Genomic DNA, 27,897 nt, shown 5'->3' on the forward strand with positions numbered 1-27,897 from the left:
GAAAAGTACTATCACGGCTCAAAAACTGGAGATGGAAAACAAAGAGCAGAATTCAACAGCGAGTTTCTGCGATGGCGGAAGGTTAACGACAGCCTGCTTCAGAGCTCTGTAGCAAGTCTCATATTGTTGGTGTATTTACCACTGATCTAGAAAGAGGACTGTATTGTGAGATTGTAAAATTTGCAGCTGTCACAATTATTTCAGTTAAGCAAGACAAAAGGGGACTGTGATGATGACAAAGTCCTAAAGAAATAGAATGGATCATGTAACGGTGAATTAAGTTCAATATTGAAAATGCAAAATAACGCATGTTAGAGAGGAACATGAGTACCGCTTCCAATTCTGACAAGTTCCAATTCATTTACGTCAACTGAAAAGCAGAAACTGGGCATTTCTGTAAATGTCTGTGTGCTCTCTCTGATCCCCACGAAGCTGTAGTCAGAAAACAAATAAGCTAATAGAACACTGGAGGAATAAATAACATACTGGTTAATACCGAGTATTAGAATGCCTCTACATAAAGGAATTTGTTTTCTCCTCCGGCGTGGTCTACAGCATATCCTACCTCAGAAAAAGTGATGTGGATGAGTCTGTCTGCAGGCATGTTTGGGGGAAAAGGCTTTTATAAAAACCAATGTTTTGATAGATTTGGATTATTTATCCTAAGAAGGTGGTACATGACAGGATAAAAGCAATCAGGGTAGGGAATAACGTCAAGAATTAAGGACGGAAACACCGCTCTCCTGTCTTACTGTACAAGAAACAGGAACTTGATGGTGGCAATCTCAAAATGGGTGTCATGAAATATTTTTGCACGAATGCTAAGTGAGCCACGACTCAGGAAGTAGCTATGGTGAAAAATTTATTGAAATTCAAAAGAGTTGACACATCTGCACTTATGAACATAACAAATATATCCCCTGAAATTTATGTTAGCTAAATACTGTATATTTTCTTTAATTTAGCTCTAAACTAGTAAGCTTCATGGTTTAAAACAACCTCTAGATATTAGAAAGCAAACTTAGATCCAGTGGGAGATAGCATACCAGTGCCAGGGTAATTGACCCTCGGGCATGATTCAGCATGTGTTTTGGCATCCATCCTAGGCATTTCTACTCTTGTATAGTTTGCAGCTCCTTTTGATAGGGTATTTTTAGGTAATTGCATTTTGTCCAGCCGTAGATGCTACTAGACATCATGGACCACTCTCGTGTGACAGGATAGTTTGGTGACTATAGGTGAGGAATGTTTAGCTTCTTACAAGCCTTTGTGAGTGTCACACCTGCATTACCTCACCAGCCATTTCACACAGGTGAAGCATAATTAACATCCTCTATTTCCTGCTTCTGTACTTGTTCTCCAACACGCTGGCAGCTGGAAATGGTTTGTGAAGTGCCCAACGTTTCAGGTTCTAGACTTGCCTGTAAAATCCCCCTCCCTCTTCTGATGTTTTCAAAGTCGTGCTTGTCTGTCAGTAGATGTTTCTTTCATTGCTGCCATGTGAAAATATCAGGGCAGGCAAGTGCTTATTAATCAATGCCATTAAGTATAAGCAAAAATATCCCTCAAAGCACAAACCAAAGGAGGAAAAAAAACCCCGACCCCCCCCTCCAGGAACACTGTTCTGCTCCTCCTGTCCTCCTCAGCCGAGGCATTCCCAAGCTTTCCCGTCTCCCGCGGGCCGCCCTGCCCCGTTCTCGGTGGCACTTCTCCTTGCCCCCGTCCCCTAGCGCGGCCCGCGGGCCCGGACGCGAGGGCGGGCGGCAGAGACGGGCCGGGCCTGACAGGAGGCAGCCTCCCAGCCACCCCAGGCGCGAGACCGGCCTGTCGCCATCTGTTTTCGCCACCCGTCATCACCGATGGCGGCACAAGCTGCCGCCGCGACGCCTGCCCCCCTCCCCTCTGCGCTGCACCGCCTACCCGCCACCGCCCTCGCGCCTCGGCGCGCGCCCCCCGCCCAACCGCCCAGCCTCGCGCCCGCCGAGGGGCGGAGGCTCCGCCCCTTCTCCCCGCCCTCGCGCCGTCGCGAGCGCGGGAGGAGGGGGCGGGCGGGGCAGGGACCCGGGCTCAGCTGACTCGGGGACGCACGGCGGCGCCTCGCGCCGGGGCTGGACAGAGCGCGCGCGCGCGCGCGAGACGGGAGGGGGGGAGCCAGCCCTGCCGCGGCGCCTGGCGCGCGCTCTCCGCCCGCCTCGCTTCCGCCCGGCGCCGCTGCTCTCTCTCTCCGCCTCACTCGCTCCCTCCGCCCGCGGCTCCCTCGGCCCGGCCCGGCTCGGCTCCGCCGCACCCCGCGACGCCCCCCCCGCTCCCATCGGGCAGCCCCGCGGGCCGCCGCCGTCGTCATCGCCCCCCACCCCGCCCCCTTCCGAGACGCTCCGGTTGGGGGCGACCCGCCGGCCAGACCCGCCGGCGGCCGCCTCGCTCCTCAGCGCCCGGGCCTGCCCGTCGCTCGGCCCCGGGCCCGTCCGGTGACAGTCGCGACCGCGGGAGGTGGCGGCGGAGGAGGAGGCCGGAGCCAGGATGTCCGGGCAACAGCAACAACAGCCGCCGCCGCCGCAGCTCCCCTTGGCGGCCGCCGCTCCCCCGCCGGCGCCGGGGATCCCCTCTGCCGCCGTCGCCAACCCCGGCCCCGCACCGGCCGCCGCGCTTCTGCTCCACCCGCCGCCGCCGCCGCCGGCCACCGCTGCACCGCCGCCACCCGCCGCCGGCGGCAGCGGGCCCGCGGCGACGGGGGGCGGCGGTACCGGCGCGGCGCTGGGCCTGTCGGCGGGGAGCAGCAGCAGCAGCAGCAGCGGCGGCACCAGCGCCCCGGCGCCGTTCCCGCACGGCGACCCGGCCCTGAACGAGCAGGAGAAGGAGCTGAAGCGGCGGCTGAAGAGGCTCTACCCGGCCGTGGACGAGCAGGAGACGCCGTTGCCCCGCTCCTGGAGCCCGAAGGACAAATTCAGTTACATCGGCCTCTCTCAGAACAACCTGCGGGTACACTACAAAGGTGAGGGCCGGCCCGGGCCGCCGCGACCCCCCCCTGCCCCGGCGGAGCGCGGGGGCCCTCTCTGGGCCGGGGAGCAGCGGCCTGACCCCTCCGCCGGGCAGTGGGCACAGGAGTAACAATAACAGGAAATAACACACGCTCCTCTCCCTCTTTCTTCTCCTTCTATGTTTTCTGATCCCCTAAACTGCCCGCAGCGTGGAGAGAAGGGTCTTGTTTTTCCTTATTTCAGCTTTATTTTCTCTCCTTTCCCCTCCCCCCGTTTCTTTCGCGGTGCGGGAGGGGGGGGGCAAGGGGCCGCCCCCGCCTCCTTATGCCTCTGGAGTGGGCATTATGTAAACTCTGAGACTTCCTCCGTGGATTCAGGTATCACCAGAAGGCTTGGGTCTGAGGCAGGAGGATAAAGGAGAATCGGCGTGACGTGTCCTGTTTATGGTAATGAGCGAGAAAAGTGGCTTTTTTTTTTCTTTCGAGAAGAGCAAGGGTTAAATGGAGTTAGGAGCAGCAAGCGTTAAGCTATTAAACACGGAAATGACGGGAGGGGAAAGCACAGAGAAGAACACGGTTTATTTTTAAACTGTGAAAAATGGAATTAAAGTCACTGGTAGTAGTCTGCCTAACTGTTGTGCAGACTACAGAGTGATTTGAGGGAAGGAATGACAATAGGACTTATATTAATAAAGGCGACTTTATAACTTTCTGCCTAGACGTTTCATAGTTAAAGTTACCGATTTTCAAAGAAAAGGTAAAAATCGGAGTATGCGTTTGTATAAATCGGCAAGAGGCAACAGAAGAAAAACTTGTGTTGATTGTTATGAAATGTCATAAAGCCTGGAAACATAAGCGTACACTCTGACCTGAAAAAACACAGACACATCTGGTGTTCTAGGCCCAAGTCCTAAAGTAGAAGTGTTGTGGATTCAAAACCGTTTCTGAGTTGGCTGTGAAGAACTGGGTCTTTTGTCAGTCTGTATTCAAATGAACGTAATGCGAGGGGGAAAAAAACAACCTTGCAGCCTTTCTCAGAGTTTACAGTGGAGAAACTCAAGTGAAATCTCGATAAACATGTTACTGTTTAATCAGAGGAGGAAAACAGCAACACAAACACATGGCAGCATTTGGCTGCCATGAAAGGATTAAATGTACTCTCAGAGACTTTTTTTTTTTAATAGAGAGGCTTTATTATTACATACAAAACGCTCTGTTAAAAATGCTAAGTTTAATGCACCATACAGAGATGATAAAGGAGGTTGATGACGATAGAGCAGGTTTCTGGGAGGCACTGAGTAATTTAAGGACATGTTATTCAATACTCAACTCTGAATTTCCTGGCTTTTGTTCAGTGTTTTATGACCTTGTATTTTTAGAAACATTTTGTATTTTCTGGTGCTTAGTGGCAGCGGGTTGCTTTTTTTTTTCTTTCTTACAAGGTGATCATAGCTTTATGGCCCTCAAGTTCTGCTGGTTTGTTTTGCTTTGACCAACTCTTTTTGCTCATGAACTAGGATTTAGAGATGGAACCTCTCTGGTCTGTCATTGTAATTGTAGAAGTATATTTTCAAGCTTTCTTTGTGCTATCCCTGGTTTTCCTCACTTCTCTCCTTTGCCTTAGTGTTAAAAAAAGAAATTCATTACCTCAAAGAAATTACAAGAGGCCCAGCGTGTTTCTGAAGTATAGGTAACATAGGAAATACTGTGGATACTCTACCGGAAGTCGTAGAGCACAGTTGGTAAGTTATAATAATAAAATACCTTTACTCTAGCTCTTAAATAATAGTAAGTGATGAAGGTTGAAGAGTTCCTAGGTTAGCTCAGAGGACTGTGAAAAGGTAGAAGTGCCGATATAACAGGTATACACTTTTCTTTCTCCTAACTGCAAAGGGGAGTGAATGGCTTCTTAAGTGGCCCATCTTTTCTTCCTGGTACTTTAATGAAGGTGGCTGTTAGGGCAGCCCCATGGATATGTTACTAGCCTGGCACCTGGAGTTGCTAACTGGGCTAAGCAGCGAATGGTATCAGGGCATTTCTACCTGAGAACTGGGGAAAAAAAACACTAAAACGTCTGCTGCCTTTTCTCCCTCTGGATCCTTCAGCTCTAAGAATACAATAAAAGGGAAGAAAATGAGGAGGTTCAGTGAGGAGAATAAGGGCAGATAGCAAGTAAGAATATGCTTAGCGCTGTGAAATGTTGTTTCTACAGATCAGTTGCAAGTAGAGATCTCAAAATAAAGCATTCAAAGTATCTGTTTGTGGAATATTGGCACTTTCAGTGCTTCTGAAGTTATCTAAGTAGTTGTGGAAGAACGGTAGACATTTTTGTTGAAAGGAAATTTGAATCGCACATTGAGCATGGATAAAGATCTGTTGTATTCTTGACCAAAATATTCAGGGGAGGGAGAGAAGACAGATCTATCCAAAGAAGCCAGTAATCTAAAGCAATTCTTACTATTTTATCTTACTGTAGTATAGGTACCTTGTACACTTAAGCTTTCTCTGCTGCCTCTGTAGATTTCTGGCTATAGAACTGTTTTTCTGGAGTAATTTCCTCCTGTCTGTGACTGATAGGAGGCAGAAAGTGCTTTCCTTCCATCCTGGATGTGTTGGGGATACTTGCCTCTGGGAAAAAATGGGTGGGGGGGAACAATCAGAGCAACAGCTTTCAAAGTCATTTTTTCATGTAACTAGCATCATAATTTTAATGTGCTGATGTATTGTGAGCAGCGATGTTTTTGTTTCATTGGTTTGTGAGAGGAATGATGGTCCTCGCTATGTAATTTTGAAGATTCCTTTCATTTTCTTGCATACCAGTGGACAACTTGTATGGAAACATGAGCTGCAGTAGATGTCTCTTTCTACCCATTGCAACTGTGATGCTTTGTGTACTGCATTTCTGGACCTGAAGCTTTTTGCAAGCATCCTAGAGAGTGCTTAAAAATCAAAACTGTCACAAAACCAGGCATTGAGCAAGCGGTGGAGGTTAAAGAAAGGAGTACAGTCTAGCATCGGGATAACAGCTCTTTAAATTTTGTTGGGGATCAGCAAAACCTGAGGGTTAGTGCTTTTTTGTGTTATCTTTCAGAATCATAGTGTTACTTAAAAAAAAGAAAATATACATGGGGAGGTGGTTGAAGGGAATATGCATTGACTGCTTTGTTGTTTACCAGAACAGGCTAATTTCTTTCCGCAGTGAGCTATTCTGTTATACTTCTACAAATTCTGACTCTTGATTAGGAAGCTTTGTCAAAATCTGGATAGGAAATACATATACGTTGGCATCAGTGATACTGTAATATATTAAAGACTATACCCAAGGGTATTTTTGTTTTTTAGATGGACAGACATACATTTCTGTGTTGCTGCCAGTTAGCTGTGCAAGCTGATAGAAGGCTAACGCTGTCCTAGTGACTGTTGTTCATGCTATGTCTACGTAAGGGAGACATGAAAAACAGTATCAGAAAAAAATTTGTCATTTCACTTAACTGTAATATTAACAGCTCTGAGCTGTAGGTAAGGGGTAAAGAAAGAATGAGGCTTCAGACAAGTGTATGCTACATGTAAAGCAGTTACCGCACAAAATATGTAGCTATTAAAAATATTCCTACGTATTTCTAAAATACTAAGAATTAACACATGGATCTTGTTGAAAAAGAGGGATTTCATAAATGCTGTATGTAATATGAATGTTCCGCTAGACAGACAAGTTCGGTTCCCAGCAGGTAATAGTCTATGCCATGTAGTATAAGGAGATAAAAATACAGACTCAACACAGATTATAACCATGAAAGAAACTATATACAGAATTAGGTAAACAGACTAAATCATTAGTGTTAAAATCATGGAAGATCCTATAGTAACTTCACTTAAGTTAGTCTTGTGACGATTATCCAAAAAAAGCTGAGGAAAGTTATGCAATTTTGAGTAAGCTGCCATTGCGTGAACTTTTTCTAATGTATCACAGGCCAGGAAATCTTAGCCAGACATTTATTTACAATGCAGTTGCCTTTGAACTGTCTCTAGTGCCAAACTAAAAAAAAAAAAAAAAATAATAAAAAAAAAAAAATCTGTTTTATTTTTCAGTGCAAACTATGCATCCCAATTTCTGTAACAAACAGAAGAGGATTCTATAGTAATAGTTCTGTGTTATCATTCAGTGATACAAGGATGGTGTCAATTTTTCTGGCAGAAAACACTTGAAGTACATTCAGTACAGTTCAGTATGCCTGTTTTGGACACTTTGTAGCTCTAAGATGTCTTGCTTTTTTAAACCGGGGAAAAAGTTGAAGTAAAATCAGTAATTTGCGCACGTCTCTTTTTCTTGTCTCAGTGAAACTTTCCTAATGAATTCAACAGAAGATTAGGCCTTGATTATTTTATTTTTGGCAGTGTGAGCAAGTCATTGAACCACCTGTTGGAAATAACTGCAGTTCAGCTTATGTAAACTTCATTTAAGGATTTAAACTGTATAAACACGCTTACTTTTGTCTAGACACTCCTGTAGACTTCTTTTGGACTATTTGGGTGCCTATGCATTACACACTTAGATTTAGGTTTAAAGATTATATTTTTGAAAGCTGAAATGGCTTCTCCAAATATGGTTTTATCTGAATTGGCTTTTTTCAAGTAGATGGAATTTAAATTTAGATTAATTTCAGTTTAATTTTGCTAAAGGACTGATGATACTACTTTTAGTAAAAATCATCAGTGTGAATGCTTAAAAAATAAAATAAAGCTTTACTCCTTAAGCATGGTCAACTCATGGTTGTTAAACACTTTTAATGAAAGCCCAGTCAAAAACAATTCTGGTAATTGAACTTACCTATGATCTGGTTTACAGTGTAAAGTTCAAGCTTTGTACACCTGTTTTCCCTTCTCTGCCCCAATGCATCTGTTTGCAGAATTCTCTTTTTAATGCTGAAAATGATTAATTTTTAGTGTTAAATAATGCATACTTTAAAAGTATTCTTTTAAATACTTCAACTATAGCTTGCGACTGTGAAAGAGGTCTGTTTTAGGGAACATAGGGCAGTGTTCATGTGACCTACTTAAGACGTTTGGAACCTCCGATTCAGAAGTTCAGAGTTGGGTGTCAAAGTTCCTTTTTATTCACAAGCAAGGAGATTCAGGTTACCAAAGAACATGGCAGCAGTATATAATGTCAAGCTAATAGGCCACTCAGCTTGGTGTCCCATCAGTGACAGTGGCCATAAGTGAGTGCCTACGGAAAAATCTAAAACCATATTGAGCATATATGCTGTATCTGTGTTTTCCCCTCTCAGTTTTCAGCCATTTTAAGATGAAGGACATCCTGAGCTGAAGGCAGTTTCTCAGTTAATTTCTGTTCTAGAAGCTTGCCCAGCATCCACTTAAACACTAGCATCTATACTATCCTTTGGTGAGAAATTTTGCAGTTCAACTACCTGCTCTGTGAAGAGCCTCTTACTAGTTATCAGACAGCTTTAAAACAAGAATCTCTTGACTTCTCACGTAATCCAACGTAGCTTGGGTAGCACTGAAAGTCTGAACTAGCATGTTGAGACAATGTAGAGGTATTTGGCGTATTTGTGATGCTGTTGAATTTGCTGTTAGAAATAATAACTGTATGTAACTACAAATAAAAGCAGCATACTTGAGTAGTAAAATGGGATTCATAGGAGATTATATTAAAAGGACAGCTGTTCTAAATTTAGGGTGTCTTCTGTTTTAATGGGATGAAAGTAGTTTTGGGCACTGACTTCCCCAAGCATGTTGCTTCACCACATGAAGTGTTTGGCAATACTGGTAAGGTATCCTGTTACTTCTGCCCCTGTGTCGACCTCTTATTTGCAGTGTGACAGCTGTGTGTGGCTGTGTTGTGAACTGAATCAGGGAATTGATCTGCTGCTTAAAAAAATCTGGTAGGTTTCTTAAAGCCCCAACAGCTAATCAATCTGGTTCATGGTATGTCCTTGCAAATAGTTGCCTGGAATGGGGGCGGGGCGGGGGGGTGGCAGGGAGAAGGGGACTAGTTTCAGGAAGAGGTGCTAAGAGTACCTTAAGATGGTGTTATTTCCAAACACTTAGATTGTGATTTCACAAAACAAAGTCTGCTGGGTAATAGATGTACATTTTCAATAATATTTGGCTGGTTCCTACTACTGTAGTCTTCTGTGTGGAAGACTTGCCCAAATAAGGAGACTGACTCAGACTGAAACTACACAGATTGTCAAGTGCATAGAGTAACCAAGGGAACTTATTTGCAGTCTATTTTAAAGCAAAAACCTAAGGACATTTCAAAATAAAGTATCTTTCCTCCCTGCCTGCCCCCCACCCCCACCCCCCAAACTAATGCATCATTTAATCAGAGCTATCTGAATTTAAGGGATCTCTCAGGAGTTTAACGTTCTGCCCATAAAGTTTTGGGTGCCTTTTAGCTGAAGGATTTCTGCATACTTAGGAATGATAATCTAATTTATAGTAGCTAAATAGTGAGCTACCAGCACTTGAAAACCAAGCAAACCTATGGAAGCTCTAAGATTATGTACTTGGTTATTACTTTGGTTGACACAGCCTGAGGAAGTAACTTAAGGTGATGAACAATAAAACATGCATGCTATCTTGTGTATGGAGGAGTAAATTACTGGGTTTTTTCCTCATTTGAGACTTCTGAAAACAACATGCAGAAGGTAGGTAATAAGCTTAATATTGTAAAACCTGTGAGGTGATTGAAGGATCTTTATATAAAATGTTTAGTAATGACATATTGAAGTGAGCAATGCATTTGCACCCAGGAAAGTACGATAATTGGCTAGTTGCCTTAAGGTAGTAACACACTGAGGTGAGCTAGTTACATCAGAAAAACTTTGTAGGTTAAACCTAATCTCAGTGAGTGAAGAATTCGTGCTGTGCTAGCGAAGTTTTGGATGCAAATGCGGCCATGGTGGAATGGAGAGTTCTCCTTGGCTGAATATATGCCATTTGGTAAGAGATGGTTGATGCTAGCTCTGCAGACAGGTAAGCATTTACTCTTTTATCAACACTTACACTAGAGGGCTCTGTGGATAGAGATTCAGTAGTGTAGGTCAGCTGTACCTGATCTTTCTGGCTGGCTATGCTGTCATTTTCCTGCAGTTTCTTCCTTGCTGTGTGACCGGACTTGCTGCACATGAGACATGATTAATGTGTGCCTGAGCAATAATTCCAGTGTTAATGCCACTGGAAGGAGTGTAATTTTTTTTTGGCATATGCAGATCAATTGCTATGCAGGTGCAGTAGGCCTCCCTGTCTGGACTGGAGATGACAGCTGGAGTGCTGCAGTCCAAGTGATTCGTACAGCACACTCAAAACAGTCATCTCTTTTCATCATTCCTCAGATCCACACGGAGAGTGGGCATGGGATCTGCGTGAATTATTCTTAAGGCAATGACAATCTGTTCCTGGTTGCCAACTTATTAACTACCTCTTGCCAGGATCCAGTATACTTTCTACCTTGCTCTCTTTTTTAAATTTTTCTGAACTATGTCCTGTGACCGCGTGTATGACTTTCACACAATAATTGAGGGATTTGGGTGTGCTTGGGAGAGACTGAGCTTGCCTGAACAGGTTGCTGCTAAAACAAGTCATCTGGCCAAAAGCCTGCTTCCAAGTTGCCTTTGGAACAAAGGGCTGTGAAGAGGGTGACGCATTCAGAAGAGTTAGTCTTAGTGGAGTGCAAGTGGCTTGCGGGTTTAGGTTGAAGATCCCTAGGGTAGACAAGAGCTGGCATTGGGCATTCTTCTTGTGGCAGAGCTGATACATAATGAGCCTTGTAAGAAAAAGGAGTAGGAGTTGCATTAGGTCAGTTGCAGGCTGTTAACGCTTAATGCTGTCCTGAAATAACATTCAGAACATGGAAATGGTACGTTCTATGTAATGACTGATGTTTCTTCTGAAGGGCATTAGAATTAAAATATCTTAAATAACTTGAAGATTCAGAAGCACTAAGCATTAGATTAAACTCTGTTGTATCATTGTGTCTATAAAAATGAGTAAGCCCTGTGCATTTGAGAAATCATACAGTTCTTTCAAACCCAGGTGGGCTTTTGTCAATTATGTTACTTACTGTGATGAAACTTTTTTCTAGTTTCCCTTCAAATAATTGTAGAACCTTTTAGAGTAGTATATCCAGAACTTCTCATAGCATGCTTAGTTGCAATGCAGGTGCCTACAATGAAAACTTAATGTTGGAAGAAAACATTCTAGCATAAAAATAAGGCTGATTAGAATATTGTATATTGTTTATTACATAAGCCTTCTGTTTTGAGTAGTTGGTATGTCTTCTGCAATTATCTAAAATATATTTTTGTTGTGTTTTGAATGCAATTGTTTTTCAGGTCATGGAAAAACTCCAAAAGATGCTGCTTCTGTTCGAGCTACACATCCTATACCTGCAGCCTGTGGCATATACTATTTCGAAGTTAAAATTGTCAGTAAGGGAAGAGATGGGTAAGCATTGAGTGCGTTATTAATTAATTATTACTGTTTCACATCATCTTTCTTTCAGTCAGTAGATGTCTTTGGTATCGAAACTTATTTTCATATTTTACCACTTTTTTTATAGCTTAATTCCTTATCCATGAGAAGTTGCACTGTGATATTTGGTTGTTTTAAGGGAGTTGATTGTGGTATTTATTGTCCACAAATCAGTGTATACAATAAATACCATAACAGCATATTCTCATTTTCTTTTGACAAAGTTAGGGTTTGAATGATCATAGTTTGACCCTGCTCTTGCCTTTAAAGGTGGTGTTTTTTGACTATACGGCTTTACAGACTTTCACGTAATTTTTAGGAAGTTTTTAGGTTGTGCAGCAGACCAGCTTACCTCCTCAGTGCAGTCTTTTCACGGATGTCGTATGAATTTTAAAACGGAAAGTTATTCTTAAGGCTGCTTGTTGGTGAACAGTAGTAAGAATAAAGGGGAATGTTCTGAATAGGTGCCTGGGAATTTGTCACCCTATGGAAAGAACAAGAGTTGATGAGTGAGTGCAGCTGTTGCTTCCCAAAAGCCATCTGAATTATGAATCTGTTGAAGCGCTTTTAAGCCTTCACATACCATGCTTTTAAGTCTACTGAGGCAGATAGAATCTCACCTGGGAATGTCCCGAAGTGCTAAGGAAATCTTTGCTGGACCACTTTAATTCCTTTTCATCTTTCACTGCTTTCGGTAGAGGGTGTGTTTTAATCCTGAGACACTGATTATGTCATTATGCCTATGTAGAACTACATAAGCAATACTTCTTTCCAATATGCTGTAGTATATACTGTGGCTCTACTTCAAGGTTCTAGTCAGGTTTGAATGTCCTTATCCTAGGTACTGTACAAACATGTTGCAGATGCTTATGTTCTGTTGTGAAAACAAATGTTGAGAGAAAAGAACTATGCCGTAGCTCTTTGGATGAAATTCATACTTTTGTCTTTTCTTTATCTGTCTTGCTGCTGTTTCTTTCTTTCATTTTTCACAGTGTTTTGTAAGCCTTCTGTAAGTCAGAAACAGTATTCAAACTTTTTTGTTTTGCTTACAGTATTGTATAGATATTTTGAAAGAATAGCCTCTCAGTACTTCTGCTGCCTTGTAGGGGCATTTATGAGTTTGTTACCAGTTCTGTTCCCAAAAGTTATCCCTGGGAGATTTCTTTGCTATGAAAAACTTATGTCTGTAGTTGCTTTTGTCACACTGTGAAGACCTAATTATTTTTAAATGGAGATGATAGAAATTAGTGTTTCAAGTAATGTTCTGCTATCAATTTTTGGAACACCTTTTGTGTGGTTTTTTTTTTTTTTAATTCCTTAAACATTCTTTAAAAATTGCCCTGCTGCTGTCAGTTAAGGAGAAGTTCTTACTGTGGTTTGCTAGTGATGCACGTGTCTCTGCCTGAAATGTATTTCTGCCTGCTTAGTTTGGAAGCTAGCTTTTTTTGAAGTGATGGATTTCAAAAAGTGTCCGTGTATGTGGATGTCATTTTACATAGCTCCTCTAACACTTTACCTTAGACCTCTTTGTGTTGCTTTTTTGTAATTTCTAATTCAGTAGGCCACTCAGGGCAATCCTACAAAAATAGAAAACCCCTTTGAGTAAAGCGTTTGAAGGTTTTGTCGTTTAAATGGTTATTTGTGAGGTGTACATAGCTAAGACTTGTGAAGTTGCCTGTTGAGATTGCTTAAAAAAATGAAGAGGTACTTTTTTCAGTTAATGATAATACATACTGCCTTGTCCTTGCTTCAGCCTTGTGATCCGTTTTTGGTGTCACTTTATGAAACATTAACTGCATAATGAGCTGAGATGTTAGTTTTTTTCATTGTATAAGATGGTATGGATGCTGGGGAATACTGTGCACAGAGCCAAAGCCAAATCTAGCTTAGCTGATAAAGAGCAGGAGTCGACATGTGGAGCCTCACTGGATGTAATGTGTGTATCTCTAGACCCTGTTTTCAGGTCCAAGAGTTCTTTGACTAGCTGCAGTGTGAATCTCTTACAGTTCAATGTTACGCTGCATTCAAACTAGTAAATTCTTCTGTAATAAGTAAACTGGGGAATTTAATGCAGAGATATATAAGTAGGTCTATAGAAACCAGTTTGTGTCTGATAGGGTTTATTAGTTCTTTCTCACTGCCTGTTGTGTTTCACCTGGCTTGCTCCAGGTACATTTTTACCAGTTTTTTTTCTTCTTTACTTGGCATCTGGTAATGGGAACAGAGTTCAGGAAGACCATATCTGTAGAGGACCAGCATAGGGTCAATTAGTTAAAATGCCTTCCTGTTGCAAAAGCATCTATTCTCAAGGCCTGAGCCTAGCTGTGGAAGCGCTACAGCTGTATCTTGTAGTACTGTTTAACATAAATCCTCGACTACCCAAGGCAAGTCAGATATCTATCTGCAAGCTGAAGTACCGCTTTCAACTTTCATAAATGTCAATGGATAATTTAATGGTGTTTATTTGGAGTTCCCTTTGGTAGTAGCTTTTACTACTTACATTTATTTTTTTTTAATAAACTCAGCTTAAAGTATTTAGTCTATGTACTATGTTATATGGGCAAGTCTAGCAGCATTCTTGCTTGTGTGCTCTACTTAGTGTGACTTGCCTCAAATCATCAATAACTTTTACTAAAAACCTAGTCTAGGAGATTTATTTTTTGTACTACTGTAGCACTTGATGGCACTGCTCCTGGAATATGATCTCACGTATCTCAAAGTTGCTGGGCAATCACAAAGATTATTCTTCTCCTCTGAAGGAGCACAGCTCCTTCATAGGGCATGGATATGGCATGGCTTCCAGTATGGCTTGTCGTAGCTGTCTGTGTGCAAGAACAGCACTGGTTTTGTCACACAAATGACCTAGGTCATTAAATTCTTTACGCATTTGGGGGCTAACAGTCTTGAGTAGTAATTTGAAGGTGCATAATATGTTAATTTTGCAATGTTCATGATGATCAACTTCTAGGCATTATGGACACATTGAAGAAAGCATGAAAGCAGGCTTACTAGGAAGTAGGAAATGGGTATGGAGGTTGGTGTTGCAGAGCAGATGAAGAGTGAAGTTGCTTTTTGATACCTCAACGAGAGGTGATAGGGCCATGCAGCAGCTGATGGTAACAGATGAGAAAAAGGGAAATGAGAATTAAGGTTAATAAAAGTAATAAGGTTGAAATATCAGTCAAACAAAAACTATCTTGGTATTTGTACGGTGTTTGGCACGAAGAGTCCTAAGATCTTTTATGTGCTGCTACAGTACAGATATGTGAAATAATTTTCTTAAATATTTTAAAATTCTTGTTAAAAGTGCTAAGCGGCTGTCATGTTGCTCTGTAAATATTTTCTATTGTTCTTTATTTCTTCAGTTTTCTTCCTTAATTTCATGTATCCTTTTGCAGTCTGAGGACCTCTATTTATTTACATTCTCCTTTTATACTCTCTTTTGCTTTGTTTTGTTTGGCTTCATGTGAACATTGTGGACAGTGATGTGAGCGATCAGAGATGATAACAGTAGATGAGTAATGGGTGTAAGTATGGGGAACAGTATCAAGGTGATTATTAGAAAGCATGGTAGGAAGGAGAGTATAACTACACTAAATTATGTCTGCATCTCTATTGAAATCTCCAGTTAATTTAAAAATAAATACATATATGTGTCAGTTAATGCGAAGTATTGCAGCAAGTACTGTCAAAAATTCTGATGTAGCTGGAGAAGCTAAACATAGTTCTAGCTAAAAATTAAACCTTTGTAAGCTCTTAATGCAGCCCTCATTTGTAATTGATCCATCAGAGAACCAGAAGTAACGTACATAGTTTTTCTTCTGTAATTTCTTAATACAGTACTCAAGGGAGTGAGATAGGCATGGCGTTGCCTTTTGCATACAACTCTATTTTTAGTTTCATCTAAATTTCTAGAATAGGAGCTTAATTAAAGCAAACTACATTGGCAGTCTAGGAATGGGAATGAACAAGGTTGGACTAAGTCCTATGGACCTGTTCTTGTGATTTGGAGATGTAAGCCTTAGTCTCTAAATCTGTTACAATACTATACGGTCTCCTCACTTTCCAAAAACGACCACCATAGTGGCCATTCTCTTAGCTAGGTAAGTATATCCAAATGAAACTTTTTCCAGTCTCTCTCAAATCTTGATTTCAGTTTTCTTATGCTGCTTTTTACTGCATTCAGTTGTGCTAGTCTTTTACATATTTAGGTCCTCTTGCTTTGTGTAGAGTGGTAATGCATCTGCCTTACAGCCCCACAGTTAATATTTTATTTCAGATACCAGTTAATGTTTCCCTCTTTTACAGAACTAAAGATACTTACATGATACTGTCATCGTTTATGTAAGCTACAAGTCCAATAGCTTTGTGCTGTCGCTGTGGGCATCCTTCTTTAATGGTGAAGAGTCGTCTATAGTCTTTCCCAGTTGAGAGTCTGTGAGCTTTGCTGTAACCTTGGGTTGCACTCTTTGGCATTTCATGCTGGGCATAAGCATACTCTGGTTCCACTTTCCAAGGGTCTGTCTCAAGGGTATCCACTGGCTACCTGGCTTTCAGAAACAAACTACCTTCCATTATTTTGTTATAAATGGCTTATGTGTCTATGATTTACTGAGTGATCATCCATTTCTACATTAATTTCAGTTTTAGGCTTGTTGGTTCTTGTAATGAATCTCTTCATTTCCAGTCAGGGCAATGGTTTTTGAATGTTTGCAATTCTTACTCTAAACCATAGTTTGAAGACTTTGTGGTGATTTGGCCATGAGAAGAGGCAGTCTCTGAACACTCATTGAGTTCACTTCCCTTGTCCCAGTTTGACTGTTTGTGTCAACTTCACGGTAAACTCGATTGGGTAGCTCATTCTCCAAAAGTTGATCTCAAAGTGAGTTAGTTTTCAGCCAGGTTCGTTCCCCAGTATGGCTGTTTGTATTGCTTCATGAGTAGCTGCGGTAGCAAAAGGGAGGGGAACTTGGGGCAGAAATGAGCATCTGGGCCCAGGAGGGTGGGAATGCTACTTTTGGTCATGGTACCACCTTATGCGCACTTAATTTTAGTTTAAATACAGCTTTTTCATTTTTTTAAATCTTTCACCAGGAGAGACTTTTTGTCTGTTTCTTTCCCCGGGGAAAATGAACTTTTAGGGAAAATGCTTTTATCCTTGGTGTCTTGAATTTCTGTCCATTCTTTATCTTATTCCTTGATTTGTAAATACAATTACTAGCAATGGGCAAATGATAGTAATGCCATTTACTTCTAGACAGTCTTTAGTGCTTTTAGAACAGCTGAGGAAGATCTATGCTTAAAATGCAAAATCCTCTAAGATGTGCCTTTTTAAAAAAGAAAAGAATGAAAACAAGAATTGGAAGTGGTAAGCCATCTAGAAGAAAAAATGAAAAGTTCAGAAAGGCTTTAGTCTTTTAGCAGATAGCATTTAGCTTACGCTTCTGTGAGCATGGTTGTAGTCTGTGGTGTGGTTGTACTGATGCAGATCTTCATGGGCATGCTTTATATTGCATATGTAAGTTCTGCTAAATGTTCTGCACTAAAATAAAATGTTACTACAGCAATTCATGGAAGTAATCAGTATGCTTTTTGGTAAAGCAGTGTTAATAAGGCTTTAGACACTTGGATTATGGCTGGTTTATAACACTGGCCATACAATCAGTCATCTGTTGTTTTGGCAGTATGTTGTTTTGTAGTATGTGTTGTGTATGTGATGAAGTGGGTGAAGAAATAAAAAAGGAAAAACTGTCCAAAACAAAAATACCATGAGAATTAAGTTTGAGTTTTCTTGACACCCATGCCTATGATTTAGCCTGAGCTGTTTTAGTGTGTTTGAGTGATTTTTGTGAAATACAAATGCTTTGTTGTCTTCCAGAGCATGTATTATGGGTAACTCTCTAAACAGAAACCATACTTTTTTTTATTGCAAATGGTTTCTGTTGCAGTAAGTTGGCTTTTCCTTTAGCACTCAGTATACCCATTTTCTTGTTCACAACAAAAGTGTAAACCAATAAAAAAATACAGAACGTTGTCAGTTGCTGTCTTATTTGTATTTGTTTTGTACACTACTAATCTAATATAAAAACTTTGTGCAGTCTTAAGACCTATTTTTATAGTCTTGATATGTCATCAGCAGTTCGTTACAACAACATGCAAACTTCACACAGTCTCTATTTACATATAAGTATGTCTTGCGGCATTATTAGCAGAGTACTTGTGTATATAGTAGAATCTGATAAAGTCTGAAGTAGCTTTCTTGCATTAGTGTCTTCATTTGAATTGCAGCAGCTGCATGAAGAGATTGGATCATGAATCAGCAAGCGTATCTTTTCTTAAACTGTAGCAGTAATTCATTTTTTACCTGAATGTACGAGACCAGACATTTGACAGAAATTAACAGCAACTAAATGTGTATGAGGATTATTTGAGGTTTGCGTTTAACTGGTCAGAAATACGTGGAACTGGAACAAGAGAGTTTTATTTCTTTGTTGATGTTTTCTAGAAATGAAGATTTCTAATTTAAAAAGAAAGTCAGGAGAATATATTTAATTTCTTGGTCCCTGCTTCTTGCAAAATCTTTTAAGTTATTTCTTTCTTATGAGGTTCACTGGCATAAATATAGTGTATAGATGATAATCTTACTGCAGCCCGGACTTACAATAATATATTGTCTATGCAACTATTCTTTTCTTACAGTATGGTCCCCAAAAAGGCTTTAGTGCTTAGGGAGAAGTGTCACAAGACGAAATTGTGCAGCCTTGGAAAGTGAGAGGGATAACAGTAAATGAGAATCTTTCTAGGAACATTATAGGAATCACATGCAAAATGTTATGGGAGTTAACAGTTTCAAGCACTATGCAAGATGACTGCCTGGCTTTTTTTTGTTTTTTCCGCTCTATGTAGAATTGGATTATTCTGAAACCTGGGTTTATCATGTTCAAAATACTGTTTCCTTGGAAACATTCCATAAAATTAAACTTGTTTTCAATTTGAAGTGAAAGACTCAAACTGTCTATGGCATATTTTGAAACATTTAAATAGAGAAAAATTTAACAGCTCATTTCTTATTGTGATTGTGCTGACAATAAGAATCTTAGATTAGCATATTCCTACAAAATTTTAATGCAGAATTAACTATGTTAAAGATTAAATTTAGATACCTTTTTAGCATGCTGTATTTCTGACCCTATAGTATAGTGTCAGTGAAGACAGTGTAGAAAACTATAGGATAACATTATTCAGACTTTTTATGTCCTTGTAAGTCAGTTGCAAAGACCCTTTAGTCTTAAAATTCTTACAGATGTTGCAGTTTTTTCTACTTGTACCCTTTTCTAAGATACAAACTTGATAGTAAAACAAACTGCACCTGTTGTATAGCCTTTTTTTTTCCAGAGTGTCAATTCTACTTTTCTTAGTAGTCAATGCATTCAAAACATTAGGATGTTTTCAGTTGCCTTATTTATGGGTGTAAACACCTGTTAGTGCTTGGACTTAGGTTCCTTACAGATATTATGATAACTTAGGTTTTAACACCATATGGTTGAAGTTGCTTTCTTTAAATGTATAGCATGTAGGTGATAAGATACCAGGTTGATTATTTCCTTTCATCATCACCAAAAGAGCTTGGATTTCGAAGCATGATGTAGCAATTCCCCAGGTTATACTGTCTTTAATAGAACATGTAGGCACAGCGGAAGTCAGAAGGAATTTGACTCTTGCAGATAGCAGGTTGCTAATGAAATCTCTGTAGTAGGGAGGCTATTATGGTTTTTTTCGTTACTTAAAGATATGCTGAATTATTCTACTTTTCTTTACAAATACAGTATGGAATATTTGTTGTTTGTGTTTTTTTTAACTAGAAAAGTGGTTATTTAGTACTTAAATTTATCTTTAGCCACTAGTAAGCTTTCTGAGGTACCTGTGATTTGGTATAGTTTTTGAGATTCTGTATTCCTCTTTATGGAATGGGTGGGATAGGATATAATTAACCTGAATTCTGATTTTTATCAACTTCCATATTGAAAGATCTTCCATACACCTTCAATACAATGGCTAAAAGATCTAATGGAACAGTTTCAAATAAAAATCAGAATTGTGTATCTTTTATATAAACTGCTGGATTTTTTTCTTTTTCCTTATGTTTTAGCAGTCTCCAGTTCTGTAGCATCTCTTATGGCTATTTTTTCCTTCTATTTGGTTCTGGGTTTTTTATTTCTCACACTTAGTCTATTCAGGCATCCAAGTAGAAACTTTAGGCTCCAGCAAAAATGTGAATTCAGCTCTTCGACTGGAAAGATACTTGAGGAGAAAATAGTTACTGTGAGCTTGCTGCTGCTTATACATTTCACTGCAGAGAAGCCCGGGCTTTTCAGTCTGTGTTAGTGGAAGAAAATAGTTATCATAGTGCCTGTATTTTTTACATTGACTTTTCTTTTGCTTTGTGGCAAAATGTTGAATCTTCAGCAAATTTTAGACTCTGTAGTTTTGTAGTATTCCTAAAAATTTCTATATGACTTGCAGTTGTGAAAAGTAAACTAGAAGATGTGCTGAGACACTGAAATGGTAACCTATTTCTTTAATGAACTGGAACAAGAATAAATACAATTTGAAATGAAAAATCACGAGTACGTAAGATGCGCTTGCTTTCATGGTCCTTAATACCAATTTGGCTGCACTTTAAATCAGTTTTCAGCCATAGTCTCTTATTTCAATCTCTCATGGGTTGATTTCATGTATTGCATGAGTGGTTCTACATGCTGTTTGTAATTTTATGAGCTCCTGTAAGACTTGAGCGCTTTAATGAGGTGATGAGTAGCAACTGGTGGGACTGAAATGCTCAGAGAGAGGGGCTTCTTAATAAAAAGGGTCCCAGGCCACTTTCTTCCGTTTGCCTAGGTAAGTGATCCTCCCACCACAGCAGCCAGGGATGTTTACGGGTGGGGAGCTGAGGTGGAGGCACTGTCCACAGGTACAGAGGGAAGTGATGAGGGCGGCGGTGTCAGAACCACACCATTATTCACCCTCTCCAGTCTCTCAAACCGCTCTGTGTCATGTCCGTTTTTGGAAGGTGCTACATGTCAGAGTGAGCATGCTGCTTCCTGGTGTTGACACCTCTGTTTCCCCAGGGCAGCTGTTATGGTGTGACATAGTCTAAGTGGACCTGTTCTTCCCGTCCGTGGCTATCTCCTAGACCAAACCCATTCATGTGACGGGACAGCAGGAAATGCATCATGAACTGACTGAGAACAGTCTGGGCCTGCATTGCACCTGGATGGTAGCATGTCTGCTTGTTGTGCTGCCCTGCATTTTTATCGTGGACTAAGGGAGGAAAACTGAAATGTATAGCTCTGCCACTGAGATGTGTGATATGTGAACCTTAAGGAAGAAACAGGAGGACAACTTATGTAATTCCTCCCACTGAAGCAAGTCTCTTTGCAGATAATGACTGGACCTAAATATGGGCTAAGCTTCTTTAAAAACCAAACAAAAAAGTCTTTTTAAGCCTATGAAGCTTACAGGTGCCAGGAAAAGCAAAAAAAGTTACATGTAGTGGTTTGGCATAAATGCAACTACTGTTGATGAATTTAAGAGCATCTAAAGCCTATCTGTCATGGTACTGTTTCCCCCTCAATTTATAGTGTACTATATCTAGTTGAACATGAGATTAGCTATCCATCAACTATAACAAATAATAAATTCGCTTAATTGATGAGCCTCTAATTTCACTCACCTCCAAACCATAAATTGTAGACATTCCTTTTTCCTTTTGAAAGATGTCTGTAGTAAATGTGTTAATTATTTGAACAGTTTTAATCTAATTTTACTTGAGTGCCTTATTAATACCAAATCTCCTTGATAAAATGGTATTAACATTCCAAGTAGCTGTAAGTGAATCCCAGGGAAAAATATATACTGTTGAACATCTGTAGTCTTAGTGAGATGGCGTCAGTGCCTAGTGCCTTCTAGTCATTGCCAGTGGGTAAAGAATCCTTGTTCCCAGCTGTATTAAATACTGTGGGTCCGTGTTTACAATTGTTACTGAGTTAAAGAGGAGGCTCAGAAGATAGGATATCTGAAGGAGAAAAAACAGGTGGTACCAAAATGTTACCTAGATGATTATTTTCTATCTAGCATTTTACATTTTTGTGTAACCTTAATCTTGTTTCTATAAGAATACTGAAATGAAACATTGATTGGGATGAAGGGTTTTTTAATATGACTCGCGTTGAAAGGCTCTTTGCAGTTGGTGGAGTTCTTTAAGTTACCTAAAATTATTTTTAAAAATAAATTTCCTTTCTTTAATAAATTCTCCTTAACAGGAGACCTTACAGTAACAGATTTTCAGTCTTTACATGAGAATCCTTCATGCATCAAACTCCAGACCTAGCTAATAACAATTCTGCCTTTATTATTTAAGACAAAATCAAAGGTTTTCCACTTGTTGCTTTCATTTATGTTTCGTTGACTGCTGCTGCAGTGGTGCCTCAGTAATGTAATTAGCAATGCAGCAAAGACTAATCCTTTTGTTTGTTGCCCTTTACTTCAGCTCTTCAGTATCTCTAAATGTAATTGCTGCTATACATGGTTCTGAGGTCCCATTTCATGCTGGTATGTTGGAGGGAGAGGAAGATGGTATCATACATTAGAAATTATCAGAGGGCGGCTTTGTAAATATCAAACATAAAAGCAGGTAAGGTAACTGTTGGAAGTGATCAATAGAAAAAGCAGAAAGCCGAGTAAACAATTAAGCATATGACTTCTGAGATTTGCTGCTCAGTTTCATTCTATGTGAAATGTATCTAAAATAGCAGATTAACCTGTGCTTCCTAGTAGAATAGTTGCTTAAAAATTGCATTTTATGAGATGGGAATACAAAGGTCATGGTTGTTGACTTAAACTATGTTCAAATTGGCATAGTTGAATATTTTTGTATACAGTTCATTATTGCATGACAAATTTGTGTTAACTAATTTGACCTAGTGTCAAAATGATTTGGAATGTTTTGATAAACTAGGAAATGTTAGGTTTACGTGATTTTTTGGATGCTTTCATTAGTTGATGGGGGGGTTGGTTTATTTTGGGCAGGGGGGAATTGGTGAAAGGCCTAGCTTTTCATTATGCAGTTTTTCTTTTTGGATTCCTGTTGTCTTAGTCATGAAATGACTTTTGCTTAAGAAACAGAAGCAAAATTGATTTTACTAGCCTCAAATAGTGTGATTCGGGGGTGTGGAGATTATTTGTTTCAACTTTCCAGTATTGGCTATTAAATTGTTAACAATTGTACTGGACACTGACTTTATGAAAACTACCTTTTGTAAAGCTTTTGGACTTTATTGACCTAGCCATAACTTGTTTAGACAAGATTACTGGTTAGTACAGTAAAAATATTTTCCCTCTTTAGTTTGCCAACAGATTGCCAACAGCTAAGTGACATTGCTGGTAAATTTCTCAAGATAGCATTCTGTTCTGTGATCCAGGCCTTCAATGTTTTAGTGTGATCTTTTCGTAAGTGCTGTACAAGGATGCATTTTGCTGCTGAAATAATGCAGTTTTGCATGTATTTTGTAAAATTACTCATTCCAGATTGTCTGCAAAACATGATTAGGTATGTTGAAGGTGATGAAATTGGTATGTGTATAGCTTTACCCCTACTTTCAAAATACGGCATGGCCTTTGGCTTTCTTCATTCACACTTTAAACTTCATGGCTAATATCAGTATTCTCCATCAATAACCCAGGATGCCTAAAAGAGAAGAAAGTTGTTCTTACCTTCTGCAGGGACAGAATCTGTCTGTATTAAACCATATATGCTAGGAATTCCTTTTCAGCTCCCTTGCTGTTATGCCACTATTAAATGAGCTCTCAGCAGGTTAATTGGTATATGATTAATGAGCACAGTGTTTCTTAGCAATATCCCACATATATATGTATTTTTGTAAGAGATAAATTTCTTTTGTTCTTTCATTTTCACAGTTACATGGGAATTGGGCTTTCGGCACAGGGTGTGAACATGAACAGACTACCAGGTATGTTTCAGTATTTATTATGTTTGATAAGTTACTTATCTTGGTTGGTTAGTTTTTTAAAATATGCTTGACCTTGATGGGAAGGTTCTGGTAAGCAACAGAGTATAGCGTGACATCTCTGTGTTGTATCTGTTATCTGAATTATGTAAAGCTTGCAGCTAAAAAGTTTAGCTTTTACTGTACGTTTGCTCCTGTACTACTCCCCTCAACTATTAGTGTTATTTATAACATTATGCAGATACTTTTTAGCAAACAAATACGTTTTAAAATTTTCATGTTTCCTGATAAAAATGAAGCTATAGATTTCCTTGCTCTGTAAACTGAATTTCTAGCAATAACGATGAGCTACTATGACAAAAACTGTCAAACGTGGAGTGAGCTCTCCTACTGTCAGTTTCCATACCGTTACCTGTCCAACCTTAATAGTAAGGATGTGTAGCATAGTTTTAAATTTTGACTGTTCCATTGACCAGCATGGTCAGTGACACTGTCTTGTTAACAATTGTATGCAGTATCTCTGTATAGTATTTAAAGAAGTTTTGTGTGTGTGTACATGTTGGTTTTTTAATAGATTTTTATTAAAAAAAAAAAACCACCACCCAAAAAAACCGATTGTTTTTTTGAAATTGTTACTATTAGCCAAGTATAAAAATCTAATTGACCTTAGAGTATGTGTATGCTCTTTCTTTTGCATTATTACTTTTTCACCCAAATGTTCTGGTAGAGATCCTTATGATCATGGCAAGTCCCAGTTACACTGAGCCCAATTAAGGGTGATGAATTATTAGTGGGTGGCATTAAGTTTGAGTGATTTGGGATGCATTGCAAATAATTGTCAAAGATACTACTAATCAATGTAACTGCAGTAATTTGGGGTATTTAATTTACTGAGAGATGCTTAATGTGGTGCCAGCTGAAGCTACTGATCATACAGATTAAGGGTCTAAGTATGGAAAATACTTTCAAATTAACCTGTTAAGCAGCAGCTTGACAGAAGAAGAAGAAACCCACAACCTTTTACTCTTTAAAAATAATCTGAGTTGTCTGTATAAATTCTTGTAGTCAGAATGCGCGCGCGCGTGTGTATATATATATATGAAATTGGGCGATTTGTGTTGAAGGCCATGCTTTATATTATTTTGAATAGGCATTTAATAGATCTGTTAGGAAGATTTTGTGGTGCCTGAAAGTTTACTCCTTTTCTATGTGTTTTTGTTCAGTATTGAATTGCAGAGAGTGTGGACAGGTATTTTTAAAAGAGCTTAGACTGAAATTGCTTGCTGTGAATTTCCTTGAGTAGTGTAACAATATGAAGCTTCTTAACTGGTTCTGCAGCTTCTTCACCTGCAAAATTAGCACCATATTTGCATACATAATGATTTGCCTACTGGCTGTGACTCTCGCCTGTATTGATAATATTTTTCCTTTTTTTTTTCTTTAATTTTTAGGGGCAGCAAAGCTAGTGACACTATAGTCTGGAAATTCTGCTATTATACAGAGACTGCTTGCTGCTGAATAGTCATTGAGAATAATCAGGAATAGAAATGTTTCCCCAGAGATGCATGTTTGAGTTTTAGCCAGGAAGAATTTGATTATGACATATGGTAGCAATAGTTTTGCAAGATGAAAGGGAGAACAGGAGAATCTTCACTGCTTTATTGGGACATGTCAGATCTGCATATAGCTTTTCAAATTTCAACATTGTAGCTGATTATATTTTTGGTGTATTAACACAAATAATTAAATTTTGTGTGTTCACTTAAAGAGAAAAATGTGTTACCTGAATTTGTGTTACCTGTTATGTACTACAAATGGAATTACCTGTTCAGCCATTTTGATAAAAGAAGTTGTCGGGTTTTTTAAATGAAACAGATTTGTTAGATAAGAAATCTTAGAAAGCAGAAAGCTGAGCATAGTAATTAACCCTTTTAACCTGGTTAGAATATACTAACTTTGCATAGTCTTTCCATTATTTCATAATAAAGGAAACGAATAAATTGCAAATGCTTTTGTTCTCTAGGTTGGGATAAACATTCATATGGTTACCATGGAGATGATGGACATTCATTCTGTTCCTCTGGAACCGGACAACCCTACGGCCCAACGTTTACTACGGGTGATGTCATTGGTTGTTGTGTCAACCTTATCAATAATACCTGCTTCTACACAAAGAATGGACACAGCTTGGGTATGGAGAAACATTGTCTTTAGTGATAACATTATGTCTGTAAGTCTGTTGAAAATCTGAAGCTCTCTTCATGTCAGGAGCAAAGTGTTTGAATAGTTCTTTCGATAGTCTCATGGCCTATGAATTAATTAAAGAATTGGGAAGAATAATTTCTTGTGTGCCACTTGCACTAACATTACTTGTGAATTTGGAAGGATTTGTCATAGCATCTCGTTCCACAGGACCTGCATTTATGAACTCTGCTACTAAATCCACAAACAATACTTGATGTTTATAAGGTAATAGATAATAAGAGAACTGGAGATAAGGAGAATGGATATAGCTAAAATTCATTGGTGCTGTATGGGGGACACCTAGCCTTCACTAAAACCTTACATTGGATGGGTGTTATTTTGAACATATGTTGGAGAACAGTGTCTTTTGGATTCCCAGTCTGGAGTCATGCATAGTTGGGCTAAAGCCATGAATTATACAAGTTGTGCTAAAATTAAGTCCATTAAATTCTTGTGGTAAATTTTAGTATTATGCAACACTGCAAGACAATTTTTGAGTTTGAAGATGTCAGGAGAGGGTAGAGTTAAAATTTTTGATGCAATATATATAATAATTCAGTTACTTAATGCAATTTAATAAGCAAAGATACAGAGTGTAAAGAAAGAAGGAAAAAAAAAATCTACTTCCTGCATTAAGGGGAGAGCAAGGGCTTGGGAAGAGATCTTGGAATTGTGCTGAGGGGAGTAGGAAGTTTAAAGTGATAAAGCTCAGAAAGAAGAAATAAGGTTTTTGTCGTGGGTAGAAATGCAGTAGAAAAGAGGCTAGCTTGAAATGAAATAAGAGGTTATTGAGATAGGGACTCTTTAAGTCGCTGCTCTATTTTCTCACATTGCCAAACATGAGGAAGGTTTGGAAAGTAGTAAGGGGAAGGACATGGTTTAAATTCTTCTCCTTGTCTCTCAGAACAAGATTGCCTGTTTGTTTGCTCAGGCCCTGAGCAAACAGATCTAACTTTGGAGTTTTCCTGCCCCTGCTCAGAGCAGGGCTTAGATGCCTCCAGAAGTCAATTCCAAGTAATCACTTCTGTGATTCTATTCTATCATGATTTAATGTTTCTTCTAAATTGAATGAGTCTATATACCTGGACTTAATACCTTGACACCTATGGCAGTGGGATGCTTGAACCATGCCCTGTGTAGTTGTTTCTTTTGGCTGTGTTTCAGGGTGTATGTCAAAATGGAAGATAGCAGACTCATGTTGTGTTTACCCTAATCTTTAACTGGATTAAAGCTGAGAAGGGTAATCTTCCCTTATTCCCTTTTTGGAACTAGTAACAGTGGGCCTGCAGGTAAATTGGATCAGATTGTTGATCAGCTAAAGAGACACTGGGTTTCTGACCACCCTTATGGTCACATACATGGAAGAGCTAAGAAGGGAGGAGCCGAACCTTCTCTTATGGTGGAAGTCTTAAAGCAGACTGGATTAGGCCAACTGTGAAACAACACTCCAAGTGATTAAAATCTGTTTAAAGAGGAGAACAGAATGGCATAGGTGAGGAGAGGCTAGTAAAATGTGATCTGTCATAGGCAGAGTCTGACAAACACTTTATGGATTTCAGAAGGAAACCTGACAGCTGTTCCACTGTCATGGGCTTTGCTAGCTTGAATTTCTGACACAGGAAAATGGATTCTGTGTTTAGAGGAAAAAGAAATTAGAAATTTTGTCTGTCTTGCTGAGTTGTTGCTGCTAGTTGTCCAGAATTCCTGTACGACTGTGACTTGGAGGACATTTATGTTACTTCTCTGGGCCACAGATGCAGTCTAGAGTATTGGAAATCTCTGGCTCAGCCTAGTATTTAATGCTACAAAAAGGGCTAAGCAATTATTTATGCAAGTGTGAAATCCTGGGTTGAAAAAAAACCAAAACCAAACCCCCCAAAAACCCCAATACCTGTATGTCACTCAGTCATCATTTATCTATCTTGCCTACTGCCATGGTTATTTTGGAAAAGGGCGAGTTGGATATCAAAATGTGCCAAACAGAATAGCTTAGAAAAACTTAGGGTGTGAACAGGTAATAAATAAAATGATAGCTTTCGGATGTGATGGGAGGAAACAGATTCACTCTGTGTCATTCTTTTGTATCAGAGTGAGTAAGGAATCCAGATGCTTTTGAGATTTGAAATCTTGGTGAAGAATGGAGATGGAAGG

General features: G+C 39.6%; 1 protein-coding gene across 1 annotated transcript in view; it reads left to right on the forward strand.

Moving 5' to 3' along the window:
* Positions 1 to 2,205: 2,205 nt before the first annotated feature.
* RANBP9 (RAN binding protein 9) overlaps positions 2,206 to 27,897 on the forward strand; it is a 41,347-nt gene continuing 15,655 nt past the window's right edge. The window contains exons 1-4 of the mRNA XM_076330602.1: positions 2,206 to 2,992; positions 11,338 to 11,449; positions 23,453 to 23,505; positions 25,526 to 25,693. Coding sequence (XP_076186717.1) covers positions 2,521 to 2,992; positions 11,338 to 11,449; positions 23,453 to 23,505; positions 25,526 to 25,693 — 805 coding nt within the window. The 5' untranslated portion in view covers positions 2,206 to 2,520. The remainder of the gene's footprint in view (positions 2,993 to 11,337; positions 11,450 to 23,452; positions 23,506 to 25,525; positions 25,694 to 27,897) is intronic.

The sequence above is a fragment of the Aptenodytes patagonicus genome, chromosome 2 (assembly GCF_965638725.1).
Source record: "Aptenodytes patagonicus chromosome 2, bAptPat1.pri.cur, whole genome shotgun sequence".
Classification (NCBI taxonomy): Eukaryota; Metazoa; Chordata; class Aves; order Sphenisciformes; family Spheniscidae; genus Aptenodytes; species Aptenodytes patagonicus.